Source organism: Hyla sarda, chromosome 6, assembly GCF_029499605.1.
Source record: "Hyla sarda isolate aHylSar1 chromosome 6, aHylSar1.hap1, whole genome shotgun sequence".
Taxonomy (NCBI): Eukaryota; Metazoa; Chordata; class Amphibia; order Anura; family Hylidae; genus Hyla; species Hyla sarda.
The window spans coordinates 240,017,108-240,043,327 of NC_079194.1; the positions used below are offsets into that span (position 1 = coordinate 240,017,108).

Genomic DNA, 26,220 nt, shown 5'->3' on the forward strand with positions numbered 1-26,220 from the left:
TTTTTTCTTCGATTTTGTCGCACAATTATTTTTTTTTCTGTTTCGCCGTGAATGTTTGGGTAAAATGACTAATGTCCCTGCAAAGTAGAATTGGTGACGCAAAAAATAAGCCATAATATGGATTTTTAGGTGGAAAAATGAAAGGGTTATGATTTTTAAAAGGTAAGGAGGAAAAAATGAGTGAAATAACTGAAAAACCCTGCGTCCTTAAGGGGTTAAGTAAATACATAAATAAACAAATGAACAAACACACAAACAAATAAAAAAAAAAATACAATTCTAAATAAGTCCTTTATTTGTATCTAGAAATGTATATAGGAGAACCCCAGAATATAAAATTTTTTGCCCATACTGCCAGCAGTAAGCAGTAAAAAAATAAAGATGTACATACCTTCCTCCGCTCCCCCGGGGCCTCCGGTAACCGTCTCCGGTCTCCGCCGAGATCCACTTCCTGGTTGCCGGTGGTCGGAGAGTCATACTGCGCTCAGCCAATCACCAGCCGCAGCGAAGTCCGACTCGGCCGGCGATAGGCTGAGCGGCAGTGTGAGAACGCTTCAGGACACAAAATTCTTCACTACACCAGCACCTGCTGCCGGGGCTGAAAACGTCACACTGACGCTCAGCCTATCGCCGGCCGAGTTGGGACTTTGCTGCGGCTGGTGATTGGCTGAGCACAGTAAGACTCTCCGACCACCGGCAACCAGGAAGTGGATCACGGTGGAGACCGGAGCCGGTAAACAGAGGCCCCGGGGGAGCGGAGGAAGGTATGTACATCTTTGTTTTTTTACTGCTGGCAGTATGGGCGACAATTTTTATATTCTGGAGTTCTCCTTTAAGTCATCGCTAAGTTATCACCAGCAGATACAGTGGTTAAGAATTATAGATAGGTGTATGCTCACCTGGCATTGTTGTGCTGAAGGCATAACACTGCTGATAGCATGTAGCAGTGTTTCCCAACCAGGGTGCCTCCAGGTGTTGCAAAACTACAACTCCCAGCATGCCTGGACAGCCTTTGGCTGTCCAGGCATGCTGGGAGTTGTAGTTTTGCAAAACCTGAAGGCACCCTGGTTGGGAAACACTGGCATGTAGCAATAGTAAAAACTTAAATCTACCACTGAACACTGGGTGGGGACAGTGGATAAAACGGAAGCAGAATGGGGGCAGAGAATCCAGATGATCCCTTGAACAGTGGATGAATATAGCGGCACCAGAGTAGCATTAGAATGACCGACAAGCGGACTTGTAATATAAATAAAAATCCTTGCGGAACGTGTTGACCATAAATCAAATAAATATCGTTTATATTTTACCACATGTCCACTTGTCAGTCATTCTAACTCTCCGCCACCGCCACTATATGCATCCACTTTTCGAGGGATCATCTGGATTCTCCACCCCATTCTGCTTGCCTTTATTAATCTATGGGTGAATTCATTCATTAGATGCATCATGAGCTTTAATCACATGTCTAAGGCCCCATTCACATAACAGAATTTGTGTCCATGCGTCATCACCTATGTCATGGACACACTTCATTGATTGACAGCTGTGAGCGCAGGGCTCACAGCTGGAGGAAAAATCCTCCCACTGTCAGCTTGTGTCCCACTACTTGTGTCAGTGAGGACAAGCTGGGAGTTGTAGTTTTGCTAATGCTAGCGGACATGTGAGCAGACAGCATACTGAGGGAGGGGGCGGAGACCTGCACAGTGAGGCCACGCCCCCTCCCTTGGAGAGGAATTCAGACTAGTGAGCTAAATTAAAAGTGTAATAAATAAAGGTGCTAGACACATAAAAATTTAAAGTACATGGTCAGGATTAAGTACTGAGTGATATATTTAAAAAAATGTTTTTGTTGTTGCATCTGACGGGTACGCTTTAAACTGTGTCCCAGTAAAGAGGAAGAGTGGTGCAGTTGCCCATGGCAACCAATCAGATTGCTTCTTTCATTTTTAAAGGGACGTGAAAAATGAAAGAAGCAATCTGATTGGTTGCCATGGGCTACACAGGTTTTGATAAATCTTCCCCAGTATGTTTTAATCTTTTTTATCAGGGAAAAATAGGTGGCATGCTACATATGGGCACATTTCCATGCAGATTCTACACAAGTCTATTGTATGGGGCTAATCTGCATCCAAATTTAAGACATTCACAGTAAATCTGTGGGTAGTTTCCTAAGGAGAAGTCTGTCATCTGCATGGAGCCTAACAGTGGCATCTATCACCCACAGGCTATATTGGCATGTGTACAGTGGATACATAATTAAAATGATCCCATATTAGTCTATAGGCATCTGTCACAGCTTCCGGTTAATGCGCATTTAGGGATCATTTTCCACTGTATACGTTGAACTAAGGCCAAAAACACAGTATGAACTCCTAAAGGGGTTATCCAGGAAAAAACTTTTATATATATATATATATATATATATATATATATATATATATATCAATCAACTGGCTTCAGAAAGTTGAACAGATTTGTAAAGGACTTCTATTAAAAAATCTTAATCCTTTCAGTATGAGCTGCTGAAGTTGAGTTGTTCTTTTCTGTCTCAGTGCTCTCTGATGACACCTGTCTTGGGAACTGTCCAGAGTAGAAGCAAATCTTTATAGCAAACATCTTCTACTCTGTGCAGTTCCCGAGACAAGCAGAGATGTCAGCAGAGAGCACTATTGCCAGACAGAAAAGAACAATTCAACTTCAGCAACTGATAATTAATGGAAGGATTAAGTTTTTTAATAGAAGTAATTTACAAATCTGTTTAACTTTCTGGAGCCAGTTGATATAATAAAAAAGTTTTTACCTGGAATACCCCTTTAATGTACCCTTATGATGACAAATGTGGGATGGAATTGTTAAAGCCTTTACAGGAAATACATAAGACTCTCTAAAGAACGGAGTGGGTCAACACGACGGAGTGGGTCAGCACTGAATGGAGCTGCCACACTTGTGCCAACCCATTGCTCCAGTCAAAACTAAAGATTCGGGGTGCCATAGGGAGCTTTCCCAACATACATGCAAAATGTAAAGAAAAGTAAAGTACAATGTTCTGCAGGTGTAAGCAGGTTGTTATGTATATCCAGGCAGCAGGGCCACAATCTGTGGGTAGGGAGGACTTTTCACCCAGTGTCCAGTCATGCAGTAAACTAGTGGTTTTAATGTACGAACAGAAATAGGATCGGTCATATTATTTGAAAACAACATGAAAGTGTTCTGATTCCTATATTTCTTTTATGATAAATGCCAGGATGCATAACATTTGTTTCATATGAATCTATGAATCCTTAATCCCTCTTTTCTTTTTTTTTTATAAAACCCTTTGAACAGTGTTTTCAGTTTTCAGTAGTTGTGCAATCACTGAGACCCCCGTGATCTACGCAGCTTCGTGCGGGGGTCGTGATGCACTGCTCCCAGGGAGAGACGGGGTCCCCTACAGGAGATTGCGATGGGTCCCAGCAATCGGACCCCCACGATCTAAACTTTATCCCCTATCCTTTGGATAGAGGAGGAGTTTTCCCCATGATATATATCCTTTCATGTTTTCCAAACAGTGTGTCTCCGGCTGTTGCGAAACCACAACTCCCAGCGTGCCTGGACTGCCGAATACTGATTCTTCTGTGTGCACTCCTCCATAGAAATGAAAATGCATGCTTGACCGAGGTGGGGATCAGGAATCAGCACCGCTAGCGGAAACATATTTCGCCCACTACTTATGTGTATTTAGATAGATGGGGTGGACCCACTTCCATGTAAGAATCAGGCACTTGTACCTTCAATACCACCAGAATATGCCCACCCCTTAGGGATATGGAGCAGATCCCTTGTTCACTCTGCTGTCAATACCTAAGTGGGGGGTTGAGCATGTAGGCAGCCATTCTTCTGTGTTACTGAGATTGTAATGAATAAATGAATAATAAATACAAATCTGAATCTAGGATGCATAGAGAAAAGGATTCTCTATATATATATCCTCTACAACCCTATGCTACACTAATTTGGGAGATCCCATCTGCTGTTTTCAGGGGAATGCTCTTGCCTATGGAATCAGTACATACTAGGGCGCAATATTAAACAATTGAGGCACAATATGTCCATAAGGAAGTGATCACAGACCATCTTGAATGGATTTCTTCCTTTTTCTTTATTGGTTTCATCCATACAACATGACTTTATGCATTGATTCAAGAAGAGATGTTACAGCCTTGGTCAGATGCAATACAAATCAAGCTCCAGCCTGCAGCGCTTTGCTTCAGGGGCGGACCCCCTTAGTTGCGCACAAGACTAAGGCAGTCCGCCCAGGGCTCAAGTCCTGCAGGAGGGCATGGAAATGGAGTTCCTGCACTTTTCCAACAGCAGAAACACTGTTCCAATTAGCAGGACCAGCCCTTGAGTGGAAATCTTGGGTGAGTTCCCACACTTTTTTCCTTATGGACATAACTTGTGCTTAACTTGTTTAATACTGCACCCTAGTATGTATTGATACAATTGCTGCATATGGGCTTGATAAAGCTCCATTCTCAGGGTGTTGACGCTTCATCTGCTATTGATGGATCACTATGGTTCCGATAAAGTTTTTCAAACCACTATATCTGAACGAGAAAATAATTTACCCTGTATTGATATAAACATGGATGGGTTCGAAACTGTCAGACAACAATAGAGAATTTGTTGCTGTGGGTTTCTTAAAACCCTTGGTTGATAAATAACCAATAGCTGCATATACTATTTAATCAACAAATCTCATCTTGATCATCAAAGTTGCTAGTAAAACACATATTATTGGGGTTGCTGCCTATATACTGCACAACCTAATTGCTGCTTAGATTCTCAAGGAATAGGTCAAACTGGTTAAGAGTCCCAGAGCTCATAATAAAGTCAGTGTAATGCAACTATAGTTGTAAATAACAGAGAAATTCTATACAGTGACCTACGATGGCCCCGACATACAATAATTTCAACATGCGATGGCCTCTCAGAGGCCATCGCATGTTGAAGGCGGCATCAACATACAATGCTTTTGTATGTCAGGGCCATCGCATAAACGGCTATCCGGCAGCGCTGACTGCTTCAGCTGCCGTCGGATAGCCGATTACGGTGCCCCGTGTGCTCCAGTGATGGTCTCCTACCTGTCCTGGGGGCTCCGGAGCTCCTGTTCGGGATTACCTGCATCGCTGGCGCTCTCCATCATCGTCATCACATCGCTGCGCATGCTGTCCCGTCATCCAATAGGAGCAGCGTGCATAGTGACGTGATGGCGGCGGCGTGAGAGCGACGATCCCAGAGAAGCAGAGACATCCGGAGCGTCGGGGACACGACGGGGACGCGGCAACAGCGATGGAGGGCGACATCCAGGGCAGCGGTGAGGAGTCCGGAGCGGTGTAGACAGGTGAGTACAACTTCCTATACTTTACATTGCACGGATCCCTCAACATACAATGATTTCAACAAATGATGGTTCATTTGGAACGGATTACCATCGTATGTTGAGGGACCACTGTACTGGTATAATAAATCAAAGCAACCTCTAGTCTAACGAAAGTGGGGGGCCCATAGGGTCCCCATCGCAGTACCTGCTATCTGTCTACAACATTGTGCATTAAATTGAAAACATTTATCCAAGAATACCACATCGCGAAATTGCTGTGATTTTACGTGACTCATGGGTGACCCCAGGTCGCCATGGATCACTAGCTTTAATGGACCAGGTTTCTGGTTTTGGGGTTTCTATTGTACTGTTGCAGGTTATTCATAGTTTTAGGTGGTAAATATTTGTAATGCTTATGAAGTGAAGGTGACTAAATAGTGTTGTCTTTGTGTTTTTTTCCCCATTATTACAGGAACTAAAGCTGAGAGATGAGGAATGTGAGAGATTGTCAAAAGTTCGAGAGCAGCTGGAACAGGAGCTGGAGGAGCTGACAGCTAGTCTATTTGAGGTATAGTTTCATAACTTACTTTCTTACAGGTTGGTTGATACAACCTTCTTACATGTTGGTACCTTCATAAATAAGCCGGCACACAGAGTGGCTACAAAAAAATTAAAAATCTCTCACTCTTTCGGACATAACTCATCTGTGCATCCTGCAGACCGCCCACTGATTTTCATGAGAAAATGATGTGCAATGTGCAATGATCTTTTTCACCCGTGGAGGTGCTGTAGGGAAATGTAACACTTGCTTATGAGTTCTCCATAATTACAGCTAATTGCTAGAAATCCCAGCAGTGAGACAACTTTTAACTGGAAGAAAGCAGGAAACAATTGGAGCGTATGAGTGGGCGCCAAATCCCAAGAACGACCAATATGCCAAAAGTATTCCCCAACGTACATTTCGCGCTGCTGCGCGTCGTCAGGGGGCGACGCCCCCTGACTAAGCGCAGCAGCGCGAAATGTACGTTGGGGAATACTTTTGGCATATTGGTTGTTCTTGGGATTTGGCGCCCGCTCATACGCTCCAATTTTTTCCTGCTTTCTACTTGACTACACCGCTACATGGAGGTCACGGTGAAGGACGCAGAGGCTGCCTCCCACATACCAGGACTACAAGCACCAGCGAGTCTACAGGCGCATACAGGCGTTGTGCCCACAGCACAACTATCCATGGTAAGGTGCAATACATTTGCGCAAACCTTGCTCTATCGTAATAATACTCCACTAGGAGCGCACCTCGTTTTTTCTTTTCCAATTCTTCCTAACTTTTAACTGGAGGTCATCCTGTTGATTTGACCATTGACCGTATTAAAGGGAAGATTTCATATTTATCAAAAAATTTTTTTTTAACTATTCATCTGCTGAACTTCTCTATTTCATGCACAAAGATGTCAGGGACGGTGAACTGATCAGCTTCAGCTTTTTTACTAGTATGTAGTAGTTGTAGCCTCTGTTATAAAATACATAACATTTTTATTTCTTGCATTGCTGCTGAATAACTTCTACTTCCAACTTGTGCATTTTATTAGATAAACTGCAGATATCGCTAACACTAAATACACATGTCAGTATATAAAGTACTAGATGCCTTACTGGACACGTAGCAGCTGGAATATCCTCAATACTATTCTATGTTGGCAGGGTTGTCACCTGTCTCGTGGCTGCACCTTGGCCAAATGACGGCTGCTGTATGTGTCTATAAACAGCATAAAAGTTCTTCACATTTATCGCTGTTAACCTGGACCTATAAATAACCCCAACTATGAATATTCCCTTCCTCTGTTCCTGGAAAACAGCTTAAACCTTACCATCCTCCTTCACTACATTCCACACATGATTTGTACAGATCCCGCCTGACACATGGATCTCATATTTAGTTAAAATAACCATAAAGTTAATTTCTCACCTGCATTTATTGGGATTTATGTTTGAAAACGACAATTTAATTTTTATTTTTAACCTTTTCACTGCTATGACAATGAAAACCTGAATGATAAAAACCTGAATGATATTAAATAAAATTGTATTTTATTCCCATACTGATACATTTTCTGGAAGGAGACAACTAGCACTTTGTGAAAATAACACTTGGCATTTTTACACTTATGGGCACCTTCACGCAAGTTAGCATCAAAGTGGAACATTTTGTAAAAAGAAATGCTTAAAGGGGTACTCCGCCCCTGGCATCTTATCCCCTATCCAAAGGATAGGGGATAAGATGTTAGATCACCACGGTCCCGCTGCTGGGGACCCCGGGGATCCCCGCTGCGGCACCCCGCTATCATTACAGCACAGAGCGAGTTCGCTCTGTGCGTAATGGCGGGCGATACAGGGGCCGGAGCAGCGTGACGTCACGGCTCCGCCCCTCATGACATCACGGCCCGACCCCTTAATGCAGTCTATGGCAGGGGGCGTGACGACCGCCACGCCCCCTCCCATAGACTTGTATTGACGGGGGCGGACCATGATGTCACGAGGGGCGGAGCCGTGATGTAACGATACTCCGGCCCCTGTATTGCCCGTCATTACGTGCAGAGCGATCTCGCTCTGCGCAGTAATGATGGCGGGGTGCCACAGCGGCGATCCCCGGGGTCCCCAGCAGCGGGACCCTGGCGATCTGACATCTTATATAGGGGATAACATGTCTAGGGGCGGAGTACCCCTTTAAAGGGGTATTCCAGGCAAAACCTTTTTATATATATATATATATATATATATATATATATATATATATGAACTGGCTCCGGAAAGTTAAACAGATTTGTAAATTACTTCTATTAAAAAATCTGCTCAATGATGATGTCACGTCCCGGGAGCTGTGCATGATGGGAGAACGGACGTGAGTCATCAGAAAGCAGTTAGACAGAAAACAACAACTCAACTTCAGAAGCTAATAACTATTGGAAGGATTAAGATTTTTTAATAGAAGTAATTTACAAATCTGTTTAACTTTCCGGAGCCAGTTGATATACAAAAAAAAGTTTTGGCCTGGAATACCCCTTTAAAAATGAAAAATGGTTGTGGCTAATAGTTACCCAAGATGCACAAAATAAAACCTAAAAGTACTAGGTGTAAAGACTTCACATATATCTACAGGCACATATCATCACATGTTCATTAGAATAACATTGGCCAATAATCTCCATGATCCTGATGTCAGTAAGATATGATCGGGTTGAAGTAAAACAACTGTTAACTTGTTGTCCACACACTAAGGAGCCGTGTGTATAGGGGGAGATTTATCAAAACGCATAGAGGAAGATTGGTGCAGTTGCCCATGGCAACCAATCAGATTGCTTCTTTCATTTTTCACAAGGCCTCTGCAAAATGAAAGAAGCGATCTGATTGGTTGCTATGGGCAACTCTTCCTCTGCACAGGTTTTGATAAATCTCCCCCATAGCTTCTTGGGGAAGGGGGTTTTGGGGCCTGATATGTTCTCAGGGAGGATATCGAACATGTTTTTTCTGTATTCTCTTTGATTGAGCCCGCATCCTATTATTCCTGTATGGAGGGTCACACACACACCTGATGGCTTTGGGGGATAATTGTTTATGTATTGTATACTGTTTACTTATATTTCATGACTATATGAAAGTCTCTTACAATTGTTTATCTTCACTGGGGAATGTCCCAGTCCTTTTTTTGGCTAAGTATTACTGAAAAAACCCAATAAAAAAATGTAAAAAAAAAAATAAAAATAAAAATCTCCCCCATAGAGTCTGCATTGTTGTGCGTGTAGGCTGCATTGGCTCCTTTGGGGGCTGTTTTAAAACAAGCATACTTCCATAGGGTAAAGCCGGAGTATGGCTTCCTGCAGACATTGTTTTTGCAGTGTGTTTTTTTGGCCACCCTGAAGCAGTTTTCTCGTGTGTATTAAAGGGGTATTCTGGTATCAGAAAATTGTATTTAAAGGTGTACTCCACTGCCCCAGCGTCTGGAACATTTAGTTCCAAATGCTGGGTGCGGGTTTCGGGGGTTGTGTCACGCCCCCTCCCATAGACTTGCATTGAGGGGGTGTGGTGTGATGTCACAACCCCCCCCAACCCGATATGCTACGCATTTATCATACTATCACAGAGGGTTGATAAATTTGATAAATTTGGAGACTTTTGCAAGACTTTTTTGTGACTTTTTAAATTTGCTCACGTACGGGAGTTTTGTACTTCAGGTCAGACCTGGAGCAGACAGGTTTTTTTTTTTTTTTTGCCTACGTGCGACTTTCGCACATCATAAATACCTGACCACTGTAAAGTGAAAACTGAAATTTGCTTAGACAAGGCTATTTGTAACTTTTTGCTTACCCAAAAAAGTTGCACAAAAAAAGTGCTTAGGCGCACATGCGACTTTTTATGTGCCCGTAGTAAGCAAAAAAAGGCTCTTGATAAATGTCCATCATAGTGTTATATACGCTATAATATCGCCCATGGTGTTTATTTATTTATTTTTTTGTGTATTTTTTATTTTTTTTTCAAACGCTTTGTGTGCAACCACCTTGTATATGACTTAAAGTGTACCTGTCGCTAACAAAAACTTTCATATAATACCATTATATGTATATTTGTAATATACATTGGTTAAAAATTGTATATATTTTTGAGTGAAAAAAAGCTGTCCCTGCAGCTATTGCCTGTGTGTCTAAGTCCAAATACAGGAAGTGAGGGTAGGACAAGCAGGGCTCTGTGCAGACTCCTGGCTTATCAATCATCCTGATGTAAGAGCCAGGAGAATGTTATAGTGCCTCAGTGAACACTGACCTGCTTTTTCTTAGTGTACAGAGCCCTGCTTGTCCACCCACACTTCCTGTATTTGGACTCACACACATGCAATAGCTGCAGGGACAAAAATATACACATTTTATAACCAATGTATATTACAAATATACATATATTAGAATCATCTACATTATATAAAAAGTTTTTGTAGACGACAGGTACACTGTAACCCCTTCAGGGCACAGGGTGTACAGGTACGCCTGACATCCTGGTACTTAAGGACACAGAGTGTACCTGTATGCCCTGGATGTTTCCGTTCACCACCACTCATGAGGCGGTGATTGGAACAGGATGGCTGCTGATATCTATCAGCAGCCATCCTGGCATATCGCCTAGGGGGGTCCTGAGACGTGATTGGTCGGTCATTTCTGACTGGCGAATTGCTGCTTTTCCGGGCTGATCGGGTCAGGAGCCAGAGTACAGTAGGACCGGCAATTTCGGCGGAGGACCGGCAATCGCGGCGGGACTGGCGGAAGTAAGGAGGCGGTGGCAGCAGTGAAGATCAGTGGTAAGTGATCTTCACTGCTGCCTTCTAGGAGTTGCCAAACTACAACTCCCAGCATGCCCACACAGCCTTTGGCTGTCTGGGCATGCTGGGAGTTGTAGTTTTGCAACATCTGGAGGGCCACAGTTTGGAGACCAGTGTGCAGTTGTCTCTAAACTACAACTGTCAGCATGCCAAGACAGTCCAGGCATGCTAGGAGTTGTAGTTCTGTAACATCTGGCCCTTCAGATGTGGCAGAACTACAACTCCCAGCATGCCTGGACAGTCTCGGCATGCTGAAAATTGTAGTTTTGCAACATCTGGAAAGGCACAGTTTGGAGGCTACTATACAGTGGTGTCCATATTGTAGCCCTCCAGATGTTGCAAAACAACAATTCAAAGCATGCCTAGACAGTCAGGCATGTTGGGCATTGAAGTTCTGCAACATCTGGCCCTTCAGATGTTGCGAAACTATAACTCCCAGCATGCCTGGGTAGACTGGGCATGCTTGGAGTTAAAGTTTTGCAACATCTGGAGGGCCACAGTTTGGAGACCACTACACAGCGGTCTCCAAACTGTTTTCCTCCAGTTGTTGCATAACTACAACTCCAGGCATGCTGGGAGTTGTAGTTTTGCAACAACTGGAGGCACACTGGTTGGGAAACACTGAGTTAGGTAACGGACTACCGCAGTGTTTCCGAACCAGTATACCCCCAGCTGTTGCAAAACTACAACTATCAGCATGCACTGACAGACCATGCATGCTGGGAGTTGTGGTTTTGCAACAGCTGGAGGTACAATGATGTGGAAACACTGCGGTAGTCTGTTACCAAACTCAGTGTTTCCCAAGCAGTGCGCCTCCAGCTGTTGCATAACTACAACTCCCATGCACTGTCTGTCAATGCATGCTGGGAGTTGTAGTTTTGCAACAGCTGAAGGTCCCCCCCCAATGTAAATGTACAAGGTACATTCACAAAAGTGGGGGTTTACAGTGAGTTTTTCCGCTTTAAGTTTGAGCTACAACAAATTTTCCGCTGCAGCTCAAACTCCCAGCGGGAAACTCGCTGTAAACCTGCACCAATGTGAATGTACCATAAAAACACTATACTATACTAAATAAAGGGAAAACACTACATATTGTTACGCCGAGCGCTCCGGGTCCCTGCTCCTCCCAGGAGCGCTCGCGGCGTTCACCTCCGTGCAGCGCCCCGGTCAGACCCGCTGACTAGGAGCGCTGCACTAGTGTCTCCGGCGACGATGCGACCCGTGTAGCGGGACGCGCCCGCCCGTGGCTCGCATCCCAATCTCCTCACCTGCCGCGTCCTCCGTCTGCTCAGTCCCAGCGCGCGCGGCCCCGCTCCCTAGGGCGCGCGCGCGCCGCCTCTCTGAGATTTAAAGGGCCAGTGCGCCATTGATTGGCGCCTGGCCCAATCAGTACCTGCACCTGTGCCCTCCTTATAAAAACCCACTTCCCCTTTCTGTCATCACCGGATCTTATTGCCTAGTGCCCAGTGAAAGCGTTTTCTGTGTTCCTAAGCCTGTGTTCCAGACCTCCTGCTGTTGCCCCTGACTACGATCCTTGCTGCCTGCCCTGACCTTCTGCTACGTCCGACCTTGCTCTTGCCTTGTCCTTCTGTACCCTGCCTGTCTCAGCTGTCAGCTGGGGTTGAGTCGCTATCGGGTGGAAAGACCTGGGGGTTACCTGCCGCTGCAAGTCCATCCCGCTTTGCGGCGGGCTCTGGTGAAAACCAGTAACCCCTTAGACTCCGTTCCCCTGGTACGGCCCACGTCATCACCCCACTGACACAGAGGATCCACCAGCAGTGTCCTCGCTGCATACCTATCCGGATCCTGACACATATACACACACTCCCACACTGTCCCCTGCCCCCCCAAATAAAAATTAAAAACCTCTCATATGGCACTGTTTACAAAACGATGCCTCCAGCTGTTGCAAAATAACTCCCAGTATTGCTGGACAGCCATTGACTGTCCAGGCAGGCTGGGAGTTTTGGAACAGTGCTTCCACCCTGTTTGAGAAACACTGCCGTAGTCTATTTTTGGTATCGGAGGAAAGTGTAACGCTTGCATCCGGGTCCGCCCCTATGAAAATCCCTAATTTAAGCCTCAAATGCGCATGGCGCTCTCTCACTTCAGAGCCCTGTCCTATTTCAAGGCAACAGTTTAGGGCCACATATGGGCATTTCCGTACTCGGGAGAAATTGTGCTGCAAATTTTGGTGGTCTTTTTCTCCTTGGTGTCTACGCCAGCATGTTAGTGTAAGATTTTTTTATATTTTACACTAACATATGTGTTGCCCAATACTTTTTATTTTCACAAGAGGTAAAAGGAAAAAAAGACCCCCAAAATTTGTAACACAATTTCTCCCGAGTACAGAAATACCCCATATGTGGACATAAACTGCTCTGCGGGTGCACAACAAGGCTCAGGAGTGAGAGCGCACTATGTACACTGCTCAAAAAAAATTAAGGGAACAATTAAACAACACAATGTAACTGCAAGTCAATGACACTTCTGAGAAATCACACTGTCCACTCAGGAAGCAACACTGATTGACAATCAATTTCACATGCTGTTGGGCAAATGGAACAGACAACAGGTGGGAATTATAGGCAATTAACAAGACACCCCCAAAAAAGGAGTGGTTCTGCAGGTGGTGACCACTTCTCAGTTCCTATGCTTCCTGGCTAATGTTTTGGTCACTTTTGAATGCTGGCGGTGCTTTCACTCTAGTGGTAGTATGAGACAGAGTCTACAACCCACACAAGTGGATCAGGTAGTGCAGTTCATTCAGGATGGCACATCAATGCGAGCTGTGGCAAGAAGGTTTGCTGTGTCTATCAGCGTAGTCTCCAGAGCGCTACCAGGAGACGTGGAGGAGGCTATAGGACAGCAACAACCCAGGAACAGGAGGAGCACTGCCAGAGCCCTGCAAAATGATTTTCAGCAGGCCACAAATATGCATGTGTCCACTCAAATGGTCAGAAACAGACTCCATGAGGGTGGTATGAGGGCCCGACGTTCACAGGTGGGGGTTATGCTTACAGCCCAACACCGAGCAGGATGTTTGGCATTTGCCAGAGTACACCAAGATTGGCAAATTCGCCACTGGCGCCCTATGCTCTTCACAGATGAAAGCAGGTTCACACTGAGCACATGTGACAGACATGACAGAGTCTGGAGACACCGTGGAGAACGTTCTGCTGGCGGTGGGTCAGTAATTGTGTGGGGTGGCATTTCTTTGGGTGGGGCTGCACAGCCTTCCATATGCTTGCCAGAGGTAGCCTGACTGCCATTAGGTACCGAGAGGAGATCCTCAGACCCCTTGTGAGACCAAATGCTGGTGCGGTTGGCTCTGGGTTCCTCCTAATGCAAGACAATGCTAGACCTCATGTGGCTGGAGTGTGTAAGCAGTTCCTACAAGAGTAAGGTATTGATGCTATGGACTGGCCTGCCCGTTCCCCAGACCTGAATCTGATTGAGCACATTTGGGACATCATGTCTTGCTCCATCCACTAACTCCACGTTGCACCACAGACTGTCCAGGAGTTGGCAGATGCTTTAGTCCAGGTCTGGGAGGACATCCCTCAGGAGACCATCCGCCACCTCATCAGGAGCATGCCCAGGCATTGTAGGGAGGTTATATGGGCACGTGGAGGCCACACACACTACTGAGCCTCATTTTGACTTGTTTTAAGGACATTACATCAAAGTTGGATCAGCTTGTAGTGTGGTTTTCCACTTTGATTTTGAGTGTGACTCCATATCCAGACCTCCATGGGTTGGTAAATTTGATTTCCATTGATAATTTTTGTGTGATTTTAGTTTCAGCAAATTCAACTATGTAAAGATGAAAGTATTTCATACGATTAGTTCATTCATTCAGATCTAGGATTTTTTGAGCAGTGTACATTTGAGGCCTAAACTGGTGATTTGCACAGGGGTGACTGCTGGTTACAGCGGTTCTGATATAAACGCAAAAAAAAACAAAAACACCCACATGTGACCCCATTTTGCAAACTACACCCCTCACGGAACTTAACAAGGGGTATAGTGAGCCTTAACACCCCACAGGTGTTTGACACATTTTTGTTAAAGTTGGACGTGAAAATGAAAAAAAAATTTTCAATAAAATGATGGTGTTACCCCAAATTTTTCTTTTTCACAAGGAGTAATAGGAAAAATGCCCCCCAAAATTTGTAACACCATTTCTTCCGAGGAATTACCCCATATGTGGATGTTAAGTGCTCTGTGGGTGCACTACAGGGCTCAGAAGGGAAGGAGCAAAATTTTTTTGGGGAGAGTAAATTTGGCCCCCATGCTTCCAGAACAGTGGACCCACCCCACATGTGACCCTATTTTGGATACTACACCCCTCACGGAACATAACACGGGGTGCAGTGGGCATTTACACCCCACAGGTGTCTGACAGATTTTTTGAACAGTGGCCGATGAAAATGAAAAATTAAATTTTTCATTTGCACAGCCCACTGCTCCAAAGATCTGTGAAACGCCAGTGCAGTTTAAATGCTCACTGGACCCCTTATTAAATTCTGTGAGGGGTGTAGTTTCCGAAATAGGGTCACATGTGGGGGGGGGGGGCGGGGAGAAGATCCACTCTTCTGGCACCATGGGGGCTTTGCAAACGCACATGGCCCCCGACTTCTATTCCAACCAAATTCTCTCTCCATAAGCCCAATGGCGCTCCTTCTCGTCTGAGCCCTGTAGTGCGCCCGCAGAGCACTTAACGTCCACATATGGGGTATTTCCATACTCAGAAGAAATGGGGTTACAAATTAGGGGGGCTTTTTCTCCTATTACCCCTTGTGAAAATGAAAAATTTGGGGTAACACCAGCATTTTTGTAACATTTTCACATCCAATTTTAGCAAAAATTTGTCAATCACCTGTGGGGTGTTAAGCCTCCCTATACCCCTTATTACATTCCTTTAGGGGTGTAGTTTTCCAAATAGTGTGTCATGAGTTTTTTTTTGCTGTTCTGGCACCATGGGGGCATCCTAAATGCGACATGCCCCCCAAAAACCATTTCAGCAAAATTTGCTCTCCAAATACCAATGTCACTCCTTCCCTTCTGAGTTCTCTAGTGCACCCACAGAGCACTTTACATCCACATATGAGGCATTTCCTTACTCAAGAGAAATTAGTTTACACATTTTGGTGGCTTTTTCTCCTTTTACCCCTTGTAAAAATGAAAAAAATTAAATAAATAAAGGGTCTACAAGAACACAAGAACATGTAGTGTAAAAAATGAAGATCTTGAATTTTCTCTTCCACCTTGCTGCTATTCCTGTGAAAAACCTAAAGGGTTAACAAACTTTATGAATGTCATTTTGAATACTTTGAGGGGTGCAGTTTTCATAATGGGGTCCATTATGGGGTAATTCGAACATAAAGACCCTCAAATTCACTTCAAAACTGAACTGGTCCCTAAGAAATTCTGATTTTGATATTTTCGTGAAAAATTGGAAAATTGTTGCTAAACTTTGAAGCCCTCTGATGTATTCAAAAAGTAAAAACATGTCAACTTTATGATGCAAATATAAAGTAGACATATTGTACATGTGAAACAATATATAATTTATTTGGAATTTGGAATATTTTTTTATTTACAAGCAGAGAGCTACGAAGTTAGAAAAATGCGGATGTTCAAATTTTTCATGAAATTTAGGATTTTTTCACCAAGAAATGATGCAAGTATCGACGAAAATGTACTACTAACATAAAGTAGAATATGTCACAAAAAAACCTTCTTGGAATCAAATTCGTAAGTTAAAGTACCCCAGAGTTAGTAATGCTTAAATTGACAGTGGTCAGATGTGCAAAAAATGCTCTGGTCCTTGAGGTCATAATGGACTTGGTCCTTAAGGGGTTAAGGTATAATCCTCTGTATAAAATCTAAGGCATGCATGCAGAGGTACAGTAAAGACCCCATTCACTACAAGAGAAACCAAACTACAACTCTGCACAAAACTAAACCATAATACAACCTAGGAACCTGACTTTATAATGTAATGATCAAGCCTTCTTTATATACCAAATGTGTTACCGCCTAACCAACCAATATGTAAAGATAGAAAACTTGCCACCAATATGGAAACTCTTGTTTTATTTCCAGTGACTGTCACTTACATTTACACTCTTTGCAGGAAGCTCACAAAATGGTGCGTGATGCCAATATCAAACAGGCTGCATCTGAGAAACAGCTACGGGAGGCCCATGGGAAGGTGACTGCAGATGAGCTGACTGCCCATATATTATTTACATCTTACCTTTTTGCAAGCTTTTTATACCATATTTGTCTTTTGACATGTCAGATTGACATGCTGCAGGCTGAAGTCACTGCTCTGAAGACTCTTGTTATCACTTCCACCCCATCTTCTCCAAACCGTGATCTGCACCCCCAACTCCAAAGCCCCTCAAAGAATGCACTACGCAAGGGTCATGCTCGGAACAAGAGTACAGGTTGTGCAGCTGTCGTGCCACTTGCTCCTCCTCCCCAGCCAGTCAACGCAGAGGCTAAAGAGGTAAGCCAAAATATTGCGAATGTGTGCATAACTTAGCTCTGGCATAAATGAGAGTATATTCACCAGGCTGCGGAAGGCCCCTCCCATTAAGCCCAATGAATTTTGTTTTTTAATTGTGGGAACAGTGTAAAACCTTCAAAAGTTGTATATTTTATTCAAGCCTTAGAATACTGCCATACAAGCCATGTTTCTGACTGTAAGCAAATGAAATATACCAATCTTAGGCACAATTGCTGTTTGTAAATTGACAGAATCATTTTTTCCCTCAGAAAGGTTATAGACCAGGGGTGTTTATATACTCTGAGGGCACTTTTGAATGTGGTGACTGCACCGAACAAAGGACGCAGAGCACATGCCACTGGTGCCAGGTGCTAGCAACACCTCTGGTATAGAATGTGGTCACAAATCATCGAACAGCCCAGAGGGAACACCGTGAGGGGAGGAAACTTGCTCACAGTCTGGGCCTGGCAGGCGGGCTTGAGGGATCCTGCAGGCTTTCCTATGGGCTGGTTCAGCTACAAGAGGGGCAGGTTTACAGGCCGGATAATGCTCCTTAGGTAAAAGGTATGCATATCTCTCCTCTAGAAGGCAGAAAGCTGCCTTTCTAGTAACTGTAGGATGTAGTTTCCATGTAAGTCAATATACAAGCAATTAAAGACCCTTAAAACCTGCAGTCTTTATTTGGTTGGACATCAATTACAGAGAAGCTACCTCAGCTACCAACAGGTGCCATTAGAGAACCAGCTTTTCTACTCCCTCAGGGCCCTTGTGGTGCACACATATAAATATACCATTGAGAATACAAATATAGGTATAGGGGTCACTGTTGCAGCTGTTATGACCCCACTGCTACATCAGAGGAATCTATATATATGGATGCACGTCTTGATAAAGAGCTCTGTTCGAGCTAGAAACGCGTTGAAAGTGCTACCACCGTCGTTTTATATGTATGATGAAGGTATAAAGAATACCATTTTATGGGAGAAGCGCCTTCACTGGAGAATTTTTGTTCTTTTACTGAGACTTCAGCCATTTGCAGACATCCTGAGCCCACTCACCATATAGACCAGGGATGAATGGACTTGCACAAATTCTGAAGCGCTGGAGCTCGGACAAAGCGGGCCACCTCCCCATGTGGAACTAGAAACAAAAAGTGGTAGGTCCAGCTTCCAAGCGAATATTCTGTTAAAATTCAAGCTTTAATGGTTTCTATTAAAACATGATGGGGTCCAAGGGATAAAAACATACACGCCGACACGTTTCGGGCTTAATTCAAGACCATGACTAAGGCCTTATATTAAGCCCGAAACGCATTGGCGTGTATGTTTTATCCCTTGGACCCTACCATGTTTTAATAGAAACCATTAAAGCTTGAATTTTAACAGAATATTCGCTTGGAAGCTGGACCTACCACTTTTTGTTTAGGGTTCCTAGTGGTTACATCCTATGCAGGTACCTGTAATGAGGATGTAGTGGCACTTTAGCATTGCTGCTATATCTTGAATATGGTTTAACCAAAGGAAACATTAAAGGGAAACCTCTTTAATGGTAATAAACATTTAATGGGATATTGCTCAGATTTAGTGACTAGTTAGTACACAGGTATGGCCCCTGTGCTTTAATCTGACGTCAATGCTTGTAATATCTTGGGTTCATATAACAATAAAAACTACTTAACTGTGACCGATCTGTATGTCAGATAAAATACACTGCAGAACAAGAAGAATGAGCTCCCAATAGTGAAAGCTGCAGACAATTGTGTGAACATAGAATCTCTAGTCTCTTCAAATTCTTCTAATTCTTTCTCTTTCTCTCCATTTTATGTTTAGTAAACCATCATGTTTTTCAGCTCCATTAAATCTGTGTACATTATTCATATCCCCCCTCTAGGAGGTATTACCTACCTATCTATGCTCGTCCTTCATTACGTATAGTATATTTACATTTGTGAATGATGCTAGTGGCACTATATACATTATTAGTTGCAGACTTTTGGTTTAGTGTAACTTCAACCTGTTTCTTTTCGTTATCTCAAACTTTTAATTATGTATCAATCCTTAGTGTATGTTCACAAGGGCAACACAAGGGCTGTTTAATAAAAAACAGAGAGTCTGAATTGTTCCACACCCTGCTCCCATTGACTTCAATGGTAGTAGGGGAGATAGAAGTGATCTCTCATTTCTTTTCAGTGCAGGCACTTTACTCAGTTGTGAACCTACCTTTAATGCTAATATTTTTGTTATTGCAGTGATGATTGGTGGGGAGGATATAAAATACCACACAAGGTAGCCAAATAGCATAGTGACAGTGAAGACATAAAGTACATATAGCAACCAACTTGTTTCTTGGTTCTATATACTTCAGTGCAGATAACTTTTTTTTTTTAAGTGATTGGGTTGTTGCATTTAGGTTATTGCCTCTTTTTTTAGTGTTTTAGTTTTATTACACAAATTATTTGACATCTTTGATGTCTGTACTTTCACATTTTTATCAGAAATATGGCCAATGGGCCTGGTTGTAAAAGTGGCAAGGTGAAGAGTTTCCTTATAAGCATCCAGCAAAATATACACAATGTGGAATCACGATGTGGGAACTAGGGAAGAATATAGAAGATGACCACAAAATATGATTTTTATATGGTCATCATTACTTTACATTAATCCAGGTCTTTAGGTCCTCCTACAAGGTGCTTATATGGACTGTGTGGATTTGGTCCATGTGCATCTAGTGCTGACACCAAAGTCCTTCAATGTAGTTATCATGAAAAATATAGGGTCATCTAGTGTCTTAAATGATAATTTAGTGTAAGGCATATGGGTTTTTGACAGGCAATATTATGTACAAAAGGGAAGTCAGTAAGATTATATATCATTTATAGGTCTAGCTCCAAGAATTTGTGGAATCACCTTCTACTGCTGGGGCTAGTTTTCTCCCATCAGCCGTTGCAGGGAAACTGTAACATAACATTCCCCAGTGAATGGTCATCCAAGTAATGTATGATTGGGCTGAGTCCTCCAGAACTGGGGCTATAGAGGATTAACTGTAGAATTTTCCGAATATTCAGTTCAGAATGTATTCCAATTTTATTTTTCACCTTGCTTTTCCATCTTTTTCATTGAGTATTTCTTCATCTGTGTCACTGTCTCTGTGTTGTGTGGCTTACCCACCTTCTATCTTCTTCCTTTCCTTTCTCTTATCTCTCAGTTTTCTACAGTACCCTCTCTTCTTTCATTGCTTCTTTGTATTGTCCCGGGAAAGGTTGTCCACTTAACCTACGAGCCAGGATGGCCTCTCTCTGATGACTCCTCTTCTTCCTTCCGCCAGGTACTGTCCCTTATATATCAAGTCACTGTCCATGGGGACTACTATTAAAGCTAAGACTTACTTTTTAGAAAGTTGAGAAGAAATCTAGGGATTCTACAGTGGTGTCTGATAACTTTGTTGTTTTCTTTTATTGACAATGCTTTTCTAGATCACTGCTCTCATCGTGTTTACTGGAGGTTAATGGGGACATGAGTTCCTTTAGTTTAAAAGGGTTCTCCGGTGCTTAGACATCTTATCCCCTATCCAAAGGATAGGGGATAAGATGCCTGATCGCGGGAGTCCCGCCGCAGGGGACCCCCGTGATCTTGCACGCGGCACTCAGTTTGTAATCAGTCCCCGGAGTGTGTTCGCTCCGGGTCTGATTACCGGCAACCACAGGGCAGATGGCATGTGACGTCACGCCTCCGCCCCTCCCGTGTGACGTCACGCTCCTTTGGATAGGGGATAAGATGTGTAAGCACCGGAGAACCCCTTTAAACATTTTTAGTTTTCTGTATCTCCTATTTGACTGCCACTTGTAGATATTCAGCTGGTTGCCAACCTGATCCTGCAACCAAGACTTAGATCACTGTTCTAGTACCTGTTGAGTCTACCTTAACAAACCCACCCTGTCACCTTTCTGGACTGTTGTTCTCCAGACGCAGTATCTGGAGAAATATTAGGCTGGGTTCATACATAATATTTGGTGAATATGTTTAGCCAATACTAGGAGTGGGTCCAAAATACACTAAAAAGGTTCAAATCTTTCCATTATAATTTTTCTCTGTGTTGGTTCCACTCATAGTTTTGGATAAAATACTGACCAAAATACTATGTGCCACCAGCCTTACAGTGCCAACCTATGATCAGCACTGTTGTCTTTTTAAGAAGCCCATTCTCTTTACTGGAAGCAAATATGGCAAAAAATATTAGCAAGGTGGGCCTACTGTGCACATTATAGAATATGACATCTTAAAACAAGCAGAACAATATATTTGTTCTAAAACTGCAACCAGAGTTTTATTGCAAAGTTCTAGCATTAATATCACTAGTCTAGGCTTTATAGATATTAATTTTCTCTAAATTATAGTCTAGTCACAGGCTAACCACTGGAACCCTTGCTTTTATTGGATTTAGGTTAGACTACTTCTCAAAGGAAAATTATGTTTGTTGCTTGAAAGTTTAATAGATAAAAGACTTACTAGCTTCATATGCCAGAACCATACGGATATAATAATCAATAATCCAAAAGGTTATCCATAACAATTCACCTTGATCATTCTGCTGCGGCTTCAGGTGGACACCATTCTATACTCAGAGTTTATGGAGTGGAAGGAGAACCCAACGCTTGACAAATCCTGTCCCTTTCTGTCCCGTATCTACAAAGAGGATATTAAACCATGCTTAGACTTTGCAAAAAAAGAGGTAAGTGGAAAAGAGGTGAATCCTATAGACTACATTGATATACACACTTAATCAGTATTCCCCATTCAGGTGCTTTAGAGTCATACGCAGCTCTCGAGTCCCTGCATGAGCCCCTTAGCTGTTGACTTCTTCAACCATGATCTCTAAGAATACCTTACTATTACTCAAATTCAGCATTTGGGTTTGTTGACATTAGGGTATGAACAGTATTAGTTAAATATTTCTACTAAGTCAGGGATGGCGTAATAGGAATTTGACTCTATACTATAAGGTTGGAATTTTTTTCTTGTGCCCGGGAGCCTGTCACCTAAGTGAAAAAAGAGGGTTTCAGGGAGAGACACATCCCCAATAAATCATTGACCAACCCAAAGACGTGTTCAAAATGAATGGCTATTTTCTAAAATGCTCTTTCTGGTGAACAAAAATCCTAACAGGATAAGGTTGCATTGCTACTATTCTTACCACATTATAGGAGTGTTTTCCTCTTCTGTACTAATCCAGTCATAGAAGGTACGTGTAGGTAGGAGGATAACACACACAAGATCGGTAGAATACAAGGAGTAGATAAAAGGAGAAGGGAAGAACTTAGGCTGGGTTCACACTACGCTTTGTAACTACGGTTCCCGTACACGGCTGGGAGGAGGGGGCGGGGCTTAATCGCGGCGCCCGCACTCAGCTGTATAGGGGAACCGTATTTAATGCATGTCTATGAGCCGACCGGAGTGAACCGCAGCCTCCGATTGGCTGCGTTTTCGGCCGTATGCGGTTTTCCAACCGCAGGCAAAAACGTGGTCGACCGGTAACCGTAGTTACAAAACGTAGTGTGAACCCAGCCTAATAACGGATCTTTTCATACTTTTGTATGATGTGTTTTGCATTTTGTATTAGTTGTGATGTCACTTTTCAATAAAAGAGTAAAAAAAAAAAATGGAAAATTAAAAGGGGAAGATGTATGTATATGTTTATTTATTAGCCATAAGTACATAAAACAAAGTAAAAATCTTCTCTTTATACATGCACAATAGAACCCAGCCTTGCTTTGCACCAAGCAACATGTTCAGTGTATGTTTTTTTTTTATTTCCATTATTTATTTAAAGGGGTACTCCCATGGAAAACTTTTATTTTTAAATCAACTGGTGCCAGAAAGTTAAACAGATTTGTAAATTACTTCTATTAAAAATATCTTAATCCTTCCAGTACTTTTTAGGGACTATATACTACAGAAGAAATGCTTTTCTTTTTGGATTTTTCTGATGTCACGACCACAGTGCTCTCTGCTGACCTCTGCTGTCCATTTTTGGAACTGTCCAGAGCAGGAGAAAATCCCCATAGCAAACATATACCGCTCTGGACAGTTCCTAAAATGGACAGAGGTGTCAGCCGAGAGCACTGTGGTCGTGACATCAGAGAAAGAAAGAAAAAAAGCATTTCCTCTGTAGTATAGAGCCCATAAAATGTATTGGAAGGATTAAAGGGGTATTCCAGGAAAAAACTTTTTTAAAGTTAAGTTAAACAGTTTTGTAAATTACTTCTATTAAAAAATCGTAATCCTTTCAGTACTTATGAGCTTCTGAAGTTAAGGTTGTTCTATTCTGTCTAAGTGCTCTCTGATGACACGTATCTCGGGAAATGCCCAGTTTAGAAGAGGTTTGCTATGGGGATTTGCTTCTAAACTGGGCGTTTCCCGAGACACGTGTCATCAGAGACTCACTTAGACAGAATAGAACAACCTTAAGTTCAGAAGCTCATAAGTACTAAAAAGATTAAGGCTTTTTTAATAGAAGTAATTTACAAATCTAAATCTAATTTGCCCGACCTCAAGGAAAGTGTAGATGATTTTGCTAGATAAGAATAATTTAATTATTAAAAAAACGTGCTTCAATTATAATATATATTCTTAAATTTATTAAAATTAACAGTATCTAATAAACTATCTTCACACAGGGCCCTTGTGTGAAAAATAGAGTGGACAATTTACAATTATAAATAAAACATTAAACATAAAATAGACATAAAATATTCAAGTAATATTGTAACAGCCAGCGTCCATAAATGTCACTAAATGGTTAACACAGGTTATAGCCTTTTTAAATGTTCAGATATTGCAACAGTGTTTCTGAATGTTCAGATATTTCAGAAATGTTTCAAAATAATGATAGATGTAGCACTGTAGCCTAAGTGTAGAGCACTAGCACAGGTGGCAGAATATATTACCAGTCTCTGGATAGTCCTCCGCTGTAGGTGGAATTAGGGTACCGGCGTTCCTCCCAGAGTTGCAGGAGTTAAGCGCTGGCTTGCGCTGGCGATGGCAGGTCTGGTCTGCGCTGGACCGATGGAAAGCCTTTCGCTGATGGAGTTGAGCGCTGGCTTGCGCTGGCGATGGCAGGTCTGGTCTGTGCTGGACCGATGTAGAGCCGCTCGCTGATGGTGGAACTCACTGCTGAGGTAGTTGGCAAAACCTTGTGGGGTCAGCGTGTGACGTCACTGGTAACCGGTTGGGGGCAAACACTGGAAACAGAGGCTGGAACCAGAGGCTGTGCGTGCTCACATGGGCTGGGCTACCAGGTAGCGATAACTGTGATGATAGTACAACTTCAAATGACGCTGTGTTCAGGATCAATAGTGGCTGAATAAAATCAGAACTAGACGCGTTTTAGGGCACTTTCCTCAGTAGTCCGTGACCCCAAGTGCCCTGAAATGCTGACCCCACGAGGTTTTGCCAACTACCTCAGCAGTGAGTTCCACCATCAGCGAGCGTCTCTCCATCGGTCCGGCACAGACCAGACCTGCCATCGCCAGCGCAAGCCAGCGCTCAATTCCATCAGCGAAAGGCTTTCCATCGGTCCGGCGCAGACCAGACCTGCCATCGCCAGTGCAAGCCAGCGCTTAACTCCTGCAACTCTGGGAGGAACGCCGGTACCCTAATTCCACCTACAGCGGAGGACTATCCAGAGACTGGTAATATAATCTGCCACCTGTGCTAGTGCTCTACACTTAGGCTACAGTGCTACATCTATCATAATTTTGAAACATTTCTGAAATATCTGAACATTCAGAAACACTGTTGCAATATCTGAACATTTAAAAAGATCAAACAACCAGGCTATAACCTGTGTTAACCATTTAGTGACATTTATGGATGCTGGCTGTTACAATATTACTTGAATATTTTCAACAGGATCAATTGAACAGTTATTCACTAGTGGCTATAATTTTATTTCTATTTTATGTTTAATGTTTTATTAATAATTGTAAATTGTCCACTCTATTTTTCACACAAGGGCCCTGTGTGAAGATAGTATATTAGATACTGTTAATTTTAATAAATTGAAGAATATATATTACAATTGAAGCACGTTTTTTTAAATAATTTAATTATTCTTATCTAGCAAAATCATCGACACTTTCCTTGAGGTCGGGCAAATTAGATTTATTTTGTATTTATATTGTTTACACCCTTGGTATAGGTGTATGCCCATCAGATCTCGGTCAGTGTAAAAATTGTGAGCTACACCATTCCTTTTTCTCATTTAGCACTAATTTACAAATCTGTTTAACTTTCTGGAGCCAGTTGATATATAAAAAAAAAGTTTTTTCCTGGATAACCCCTTTAAGATTTTTTTTTTATAGAAATAATTTACAAATCTGTTTAACTTTCTGGCACCAGTTAATTTTAAAAAAAAATAAAAGTTTTCCACGGGAGTACCCCTTTAAGTGTGAAGATGTCGTAGAGATAGAAGTGATAGATTGTAAGTCTCGCAGGCAGGGCCTTCTCTCTCTATATATCAGTCTGTCATTTACTGTTTCACATTCATTGTACCAAGGGTGCTATAAAAATAAAAAAAATCATATTTTATCATGTTTTACATTTTAACAGTTGTCGGAGCAGGTTCTCATTGCGGTAGAAGATAACACGTTGTCAGTAGAACCTGTGACACAGCCAACACTACCCGTAGTGAAAGCTTCAGCTATAGAACGTGGAGGACCCAGGTAAATGTTATCTACATAGAGAAAAAACAGCATCTAAGTAAAGCTGAAGATTAAAATACAGTAGTGACCTCTTTTCAGGGCAGTAAATTAAAGTTCCTGAGCTGGAAAGCATAATCTGCAACACAGTCCCCACCTACCCTGTGTCATTTATAATACTCAATAGCGGAGAAACATATCGGCACAACTCACTCTGCTCCTATGTGCATGGGATCTTCAGAGCCTGGGAGTATATATATATATATATATATAAATGA

General features: G+C 42.6%; 1 protein-coding gene across 9 annotated transcripts in view; it reads left to right on the plus strand.

Moving 5' to 3' along the window:
* The window catches only part of RAB3IL1 (RAB3A interacting protein like 1), a 141,358-nt gene that overhangs the window by 98,033 nt on the left and 17,105 nt on the right, over positions 1-26,220 (plus strand). For 5 of the 9 annotated variants that reach the window (XM_056526773.1, XM_056526771.1, XM_056526775.1 and 2 more), the window contains 6 exons: positions 5,838-5,933; positions 16,870-16,947; positions 17,038-17,247; positions 20,452-20,571; positions 21,847-21,975; positions 25,854-25,966. In XM_056526773.1, the coding sequence (XP_056382748.1) occupies positions 5,838-5,933; positions 16,870-16,947; positions 17,038-17,247; positions 20,452-20,571; positions 21,847-21,975; positions 25,854-25,966 (746 nt within the window). The remainder of the gene's footprint in view (positions 1-5,837; positions 5,934-16,869; positions 16,948-17,037; positions 17,248-20,451; positions 20,572-21,846; positions 21,976-25,853; positions 25,967-26,220) is intronic. The other 4 variants (XM_056526777.1, XM_056526779.1, XM_056526778.1 and 1 more) reach the window with 2 other exon arrangements.